The 7635-nt window shown below is 53.8% G+C and overlaps 1 protein-coding gene, 1 long non-coding RNA gene and 1 other non-coding gene across 3 annotated transcripts in view; 1 reads left to right on the plus strand and 2 right to left on the minus strand.

The window, feature by feature from the left end:
• LOC129641354 (NADH-cytochrome b5 reductase 3) overlaps positions 1–4305 on the plus strand; it is a 24894-nt gene extending 20589 nt beyond the window's left edge. The window contains exon 9 of the mRNA XM_055566090.1: positions 3173–4305. Within this exon, the coding sequence (XP_055422065.1) occupies positions 3173–3345 (173 nt within the window). The 3' untranslated portion in view covers positions 3346–4305. The remainder of the gene's footprint in view (positions 1–3172) is intronic.
• On the minus strand, positions 4243–7618 carry LOC129641365 (uncharacterized). Its single transcript, XR_008709310.1, has 3 exons — positions 7405–7618; positions 4988–5043; positions 4243–4509 (listed from the first exon to the last, which is right to left on the minus strand). It is a non-coding gene; the product is annotated as an uncharacterized LOC129641365 (long non-coding RNA).
• LOC129642435 (U12 minor spliceosomal RNA) lies at positions 7245–7394 on the minus strand. Its single transcript, XR_008709710.1, has one exon. It is a non-coding gene; the product is annotated as a U12 minor spliceosomal RNA (small nuclear RNA).
• Positions 7619–7635: the final 17 nt, after the last annotated feature.

A 7635-nucleotide genomic window follows, 5' to 3' on the forward strand; every position in this document is an offset into this window, starting at 1 on the left:
ACAGTGCAGTCACCAGCCCTGTGGGGTGGGCTGCACTCATGTACAGTTCCCTTCACTCTGCCTGTCCAGGTGTTTGGGCTCTTTGCCAAGGACTCATAGGAGGCAGGGACTGAAGGCTGCCCCAAAACTCGAAACGAGGCTGTCCTCTGGGAGCTAGACCCTGCTCCAGTCTCCTGCCAGCAAAAGGCCTGGCCGCACTGTTAGTTGGAGAAGGGCATGGCAACCCACTCCAGTATTCTTACCTGGAGAATCCCATGGACAGAGGAGCCTTGCCTGGGCTACAGTCCATGGGGTCGCAAAGAGTCAACCGAAAAAGACACGACTGAAGCGACTTAGCATGCATAGCATGCATGCAGGCACTGTCGCGGACACCGCCCTCTGGTGGTGGCACCTGGCAACGCCGAGACCAAAGTGCCTCCTCCTAGGAACTGTTTTAAGAGGAACCAAGTAACATGGCCCAGGAAGAGATACAGTTAGGTAGTTTTCTGGTATTTTACAGTTACGTTTATTATTACCCTGACCACGATTCGAGAGTAGCTGGAGGACTGCTGTACCATCAGGTATAAACTGGAAAAGGCCGATGTTGAAAAAGAACAGGGTACCAGGCCAGCGTGGCGATTGTGGAGCTAGAGGAGTCAGGGGAGGGGCCCGCTGACCATGTTTCCGCCACAGTCTCTTTCAGTATACACACAAGAGAAATACTTGCCTAAAAAAAAAATCTTGTAAAACAGAGGTATCTTATACACCTGTACATTTCATATACTAGCAAATAGGGTTTAATCCCATGAAGTTTTTTACAAAGTACTTGGAGATCCATTAATAAAATGTGATCTACCTGCCTATGTCCTGCCCCATTCCAGGGGGATTTTAGGCAGCTTATAGAGACTTATGGAGTGAGTCAGAGTGAAAGAAAAACAAGGGCAGGCCCATAAAATGGAATCTAGAGTGAGGTTTGTACAGGAGCATGGGCTGTGGTGCACCCTTGCCAGGACTGAGCATGCATATCACTTGAGCTTCCCAGCAGCCAATGTGAAAGGGGGCATGTGGTCAGTTACTAAGCACAGTGCCGGTGAGGTAGAATATACCCCATTGCTCAGCACAGTGGAGGCTTCCTCATCCAGGACCAGCTGAGACCGACTTATCCCCCTCCCTCAGGGGACACCCCCCCGTCCCTCCACCACCCCACCCCCGCCATGGAGTGTACAGGGCATGACACAGGGAGCAGTGTCCATTTAGACAAGATCCCTCGGTGACCTCCGTGTGACCTTGGACTTCCGCAGCTGCGTTGGTGTCAAAGGCTTTAGTGAGGTTCTTCCAAATTGTGAAGGACAGAGAGAAGCCAGGTAATTGAGTGTTTGGAGCCAGAGGGACTCAGGGTGCAGGATCCCTCCCTCAGGCAGGCCTGGTGGAGCCCTGCTCGTCTGATAGATGCAGTGATGCTCTGTCTGCTGCTCATGCTGCCGCGTGGCCCTCAGTTTACTGTTTCACCAGAGCAAAGCCAGAGGGCTGGCCTAGGTAAGCCCCCCACTCACTGGCCGGGGCTCAGAGGCTGGCCTGGGGTCAGGCACCCACCATGGGATCAGGAGGTGGCTGATGGTGGCTTTTCAGAGGGGAGGGAGTAGGCAGCGGGTGGTAGGCATCAGGCAAGTCCCTCTGTTTGTCCCTCCGGGGTTGAGATCCTGCTGAGCTGCTCGGCACGGGTCATTTGAGGGCCTAGCATGTGCCCTCAGTCCCTAAGCAGTGTTTGTCCCGACTGACCATTGAAGAACTGCGGAGCAAGGTGAGCTTCAGACCAGGTTGCTCCTCACGCATCTGCAAAAGGGAGCCACGTTGTTGGGCAGTACAGGTGAGGGGGCAGGGAGCCATGTGCCAGGACCGGCTGGTCCCCATCCCTGAGCAGCCCCCATCAGCGGGTCAGTCCTGAGGGTCCGTGTGGGACTAGAGTCCTGCCAGCCCCGGGGCGTCAGGTTCTCACCATGGGCACCTGCAGTCACTGGGAGGAATAAAAGGCAGCTCTGGGTCTCAGGTGAAACCTGGAGACACAACTGCGCGTGTGCATGTGCAAGACAGGGAGGCAAGCAGGACTTCGAGGAGGCTGCTGTTTTGAGGATCCTGCATCTGGAACCTCGGCCTGTGTCCTGGCCTTACTGTTTTCTGGCTCATTTCAGTTCAGTTCAGTTGCTCAGTCGTGTCCGACTCTTTGTGACCCCATGGACTGCAGCACGCCAGGCCTCCCTGTCCATCACCAACTCCTGGAGTTTACTCAAACTCATGTCCATTGAATCAGTGATGCCATCCAACCATCTCATCCTCTGTTGTCCCCTTCTCCTCCCGCCTTCAATCTTTCCCAGCATCAGGGTCTTTTCCAGTGAGTCAGTTCTTTGCATCAGGTGGCCAAAGTACTGGAGTTGCAGCTTTAGCATCAGTCCTTCCAAAGAATATTCAGGACTGATTTCCTTTAGGATGGACTGGTTGGATCTGCTTGCAGTCCAAGGGACTCTCAAGAGTTTCCTCCAACACCACATTTCAAAAGCATCTAATGCTTATTTGGGACACATTCCTTTGTTCATTATTTATTGAGCAACTACTCTGTGCTCGGCTGTCTAGGCACTGGGACTACAGCTGTGGACTAGAGATGGCTCCTTGTGGGCCAACGCCCCATGGAGGGAAGAGTCAGGCAGTAGGCACGGGGCTGGTAGGTAGCAAGAAGAGGGGTGGGGGGTAGGCAGCATCACCCTGACCAGCCTGGCACTGAGCACTGGCTGGGGGGCCTCTGGGACCTGGGGTTAATGTCCCAGCCCTGTCCATGCCTCACTGTGTGACCTGAGACAATTCTGGGTCCTCTGGGCCTCAGTTTCCACACCTGTAAAATGAGATCAGTAAGCCCCGCCCTGTCCATTCACGAGGGTCACACAAGAGGCCAGTAGAAGTGAAAGGCTTTGCAAACTGTAAAGTATGGTTAGGGAACCTTGACAGGCTTGCATTTGTGATCCAGGTGAGCCAGGCATGGGGGCAGGGGATCAGGGCCAAGGTCTGCTCCATTCTTCCGTGTTTGTTGAAAGAAAGGAGGAATTCACAGGCACAGCAGCTTCGTCACGGAGGACGGGGCGGTGGGCAGTTGGTGGTCAGTCACACGGCCACCCTCAGGCTCACCTAGTCTCCCGTCCTGCAGCCTGGGACTACAGCCAGGGCTTCGTGAACGAGGAGATGATCCGGGACCACCTGCCACCCCCAGAGGAGGAACCGCTGGTGCTGATGTGTGGACCCCCACCCATGATCCAGTATGCCTGCCTGCCCAACCTGGACCGCGTGGGCCATCCCAAGGAGCGCTGCTTCGCCTTCTGATGGACGGGCCCTGCTGCCCGCTCTCACTGTGCCCTGGCCGCAACCACCCCTCCTGCCGCTGTTCATTAACACCACCCACCCCGCGTCTCCAGCTGCGGCCGGGTTCAGCCTGGCCTGCCCGTGCCTGGGAGGTCACCCCGCTGGGCTGGCCCCTGAGGGGCCCCTTTGGGAGCAGGTGTCTGTCACAGGTGGACTGCTGTTGGCCACCTTTAAGACAGATTCCTGTCTAGGCCTCGCCGGAGATGTTCCTTCCCTCTCCGCTCCCTCCAGCATACACACTACTGGGTGGAGGCTGCCAGCACCATGCTCCCCAACCTCCCCAGAGCATCCCACACCCTGGAAATAAGCAGAAATGTACAGGCAACCCTTAGCTGCAGGCCGCAGGCCCTCACCCCAGCTGCAGACCCTCGCCTGCCGCCCCTGCCTGCTTCAGGGCCACGGCCAGGCTTCCACAGCTGACACTACATGCTAGCTGACACCAGTAAGTCCCCATGGCAGGGGCTGCTGGGGTGAGAGGTTGGCCAAACCACCCAGTGCCCAGCAGGTCCGGTTAGCAGGGAGGTGGGCTTGTCCCTGGGGCTGGTGTGGGAGGAGGGGGCTGGCCGAGGGCCCTTCCGGCTGGCACATGGGCCCTCCCAAAGCTTCAGCAAAAACACCCAAACATTCGGGCAGCTTTGGAAGTTCCAAGCAGTCCACCTCCCATCGACTGCCTTAGCGTCCCAGGCAGCCAGCCCTGATGGCAGAGCTGAGATGGTGTGCGTTTATTCATCCGTCCCAGAGCACCCGTGCTGCCCCTGCCCCAGGTCAGGGAGACTTCGAGCAGAACCCCTTGTCGGAAGAACATTCACAGTGGCCTCGACGTTGCCTTAGACACAGCGTGTTAGCCTCTTGCATATCGGCTTTTTCAGTCATTTATGAGCAAACGTAACATTGAAGTAAAACTTTGCTAGTTTGAACCCTTTTGGAACTCCTGGAGGCTCTGTGACCTACGTTGTTGGGGCAGGAGGGGGAAAGGGGCTGTGCAAGACCTGGCATTTATTTCTGAGGTTTGTTTGTGTTTGTAGTAGAACTTTGGGGAACTCCTTGGCTGTTCTTCCACTCCATGCTTCCACTGCAGGGGGCACAGGTTCTGTTCCTGGTCAGGGAACTAAGATCCCATGGGTTCTGCAGCAGGGCCAAAAAAAAAAAAAAAAAAAAAAAGAAAATTTGTGGAGAGTAGAGAAAAATATACACAGTAAAAGAAATAGTCACAGAAAAAAATATATATGCAGTAAAAATAAAAACTATACCCAGGAAAATAGTGGACATCCAGAGGCAAACACTTATAATTGAGATAAAACCACACGGTCCACTGTGCGGCCGCTGCTCGCCCTAATGGCAGGTATGCTTTCCCTCTGGTCAGAAACGCGCCATAAGCCTGATGGATCATGGCTTTTTATGTAGCAGATCCCTGCTGTTGGACAGTTAGGCTGTTTCCAGTTTGTGGATTTTGTAAATCACTGGCTATCTTCAGCCTCCTCTCTGGTGGTTTCTTTTAGAATAGATTCCTGGAAAACAGTGTGGACCCTGGCAGTTAAGCATCCCTCACACCCAGTCTTGCACAGATCATCTCCGCCGTGTCAGAAGGTGTGCCCAGTCCTACCTTCAGACAACCCCATATGACCCCAGTCTTTTCCATTGTACGCTCCTCTGGACACCCTGAAAGAAGTAGGAAGAAGTTAGTAGCCCCCCTCTCCCACAGAGAGACTGAGGCTGAGGGCAGTGAGTGGTTTTCAGGGTTGGGGGTGGGGTGCCCCAAGGTGAGGCAGGTGTCACCTTGTCCTGTGGAGGCTACAGGTAGAGAAGGGAGTTCCTTCATTCAGGGTCCAGGTAAAGAATCTGCCTGCAATGCAGGAGACCTGGGTTTGATCCCTGGGTCAAGAAGATCCCCTGGAGAAGGGCATGGCAACTCACTCCACTGTTCTTGCCTGGAGAATCCCATGGACAGAGGAGAGTGGTGGGCTACAGTCCATGGGGTTGCAAAGAGTCCAACCCGACTCAGCAACTTCCACTTCAGGTGGCTCAGAGGTTAAAGGGTCTGCCTCCAATGCAGGAGACCCGGGTTCGATCCCTGGGTCGGGAAGATTCCCTGGAGAGGAAAGGGCAACCCACTCCAGTATTCTTGCCTGGAGAATCTCATGGACGGAGGAGCCTGGTAGGCTACAGTCCACGGGGTCACTAAGAGTCGGACACGACTGAGCGACTTCACTTTCACTTACTCTCCTGAAGTGAATTCACAGGTGATAGATATCACCTACCCATACAGAATTTTTAAGAAGTCAACGCAAAGCTCCAACTATATTATAAAAGCAAAAAAAAAAAGGGGGGGGGGGGCGATCCAGTAGGTTAAGACTTAGTGCTTTCACTGCAGCGGGTAGAGTTTCATCTCTGGTCGGGGAACAAAGATCTCACATGCCGTTGGGCCATAAAAAAAAAAAAAGGAATGTATAAAGTGATGCACATTTCAGCATGTCAGTGCTGGGCACAGGCCCCGGAGGAAGCACCCGCCTGTGCCCAGACACACTCCGCCCGGTGCAGTCTCGCCTCCCGGGCTCTGCCTCCCCGGTGCGGTTCTCCCAGGCCCGGGCACAATCCTTGCTTCGTCTCCAAGGAAGGCAGAACCCAGTACCTTTGGCTACAGCGCAGCTGCACTGCTGGCAATCCATGTGTGTTCTCATCGGGCAAAAAGTCCTGTGTGTTCGTACAAGAAACGGAGTGAAACCCATGTCCAGAGATTCGTAACCCGCACCTCCAGCCCCGGGACGTCTCGGGCGTAGAAGGCCCGCGGGACGCCCCACCCCGTGCACCCTTCACGTGGCCGGATCCCCGCCGCCCGGGCCGCCAAGTGCGACCCCAGAGTTACGAAATCTTCCTGGTGGAGGGCCATCCCGCTCACTGTCAGATATGGTATCAGTTAAGGACCCTACTCTAGTGGTAGTTTAGGGGGCCGGCACCCAGTCTCGGCAGTGCAGAGGCGACCTGGATTTTCCCCCTCCGTCTGGAGCCCAATCTCAGACCCCCTCCGGCTTCAGCAGCTCGTTTTTCCACAGACCTTCCGACGCCGGATTTTTTTTTATTGTGTTGTGCGGCTCTGTCAAGAGTAACTAACTCCACTCGCGGGACTTAGAAAAGAATAACAGTAGTGACTCATAGGGCACTTAGTCCGTGCCTGGCACTGTGCTCAAGGCATTGCCTGTATTTTCCATTGATTGTGTGTGTTAATGTCTCAGTCGTGTCCGACTCGGCGACTCCATGGACTGAGGCCCACCAGCTCCTCTGTCCTTGGGACTCTCCGGGCAAGAATACTGGAGTGGGTTGCCATGCCCTCCCCCTCCTCCAGGGGAGCTTCCCAACCCAGAGACTGAACCCGCGTCTCCGGCATTATACGCAGATTCTTTACCATCTGAACCACAAGGAACCCGGGTTTCATTAACTCCTCAGATACGATTGACTACCCATCTCATGCCAGGGTCAGTGCAGGCGGTTCAACAAAAATGCGATTCCACGTGTTGCACACTTAGATCGCAAAAAGCCTGTGCTGTATGCCCCACTTTCACCGTACAGACCAGGAAAACACAAGCACACATATACACAGGAAAGAAAAACGGCTGGCTTTGGAGATTATACAGCCTGGAAACACGACACGTGACAGCGGGAACTGCTTGACCCGTGTGCCACATTCAAACACAAACAGCTAACATTAAAAATACTCCCCGTTTACACCATACTCTTTAAAAAACAGCAACAAATAGTTCACAGCAAACTTAATCCGAAACAATCATACTATCAATGATTATTTTCTACTTTAACCTCGTACATACACACCCTAAGTCGGTCTACTTTTTAAAGTATAAGGGGGACGGGCAGATCGCAACTCCCAGGCATCCCGCAAAGTAGGCGGGTCACCTTAGGGGCAACCTTTACCCGCTCAAAAATTCGTCTCACATTAGCAGTGAGGATTCGGGCGTCACCCCGAATCGTTATTTTCCTTACTCATAAGTTTAAGGCATAAAGACGTACCTGGCTTACTTCCTAGGTAATGAATCCCATTCTCATTAGCAATACGGTGAGTACAAAAGTGGAACGTTAAAGCCCGTACTTTGTTCGTTGAAGGTTGCCTTATTCATTTCATTGTTTTATGTCGCTTTTCATTTTACTATTTTTTAGTTGCGAGAGAGGGGGAAAGGTAGGGCCACAATATGCAGATAAGCAACCGGCTCGCAAAGGTTCACGGGGAGAGCCCCGCCCCTT

This window comes from Bubalus kerabau, chromosome 1 (genome assembly GCF_029407905.1).
Source record: "Bubalus kerabau isolate K-KA32 ecotype Philippines breed swamp buffalo chromosome 1, PCC_UOA_SB_1v2, whole genome shotgun sequence".
Lineage (NCBI taxonomy): Eukaryota > Metazoa > Chordata > Mammalia > Artiodactyla > Bovidae > Bubalus > Bubalus kerabau.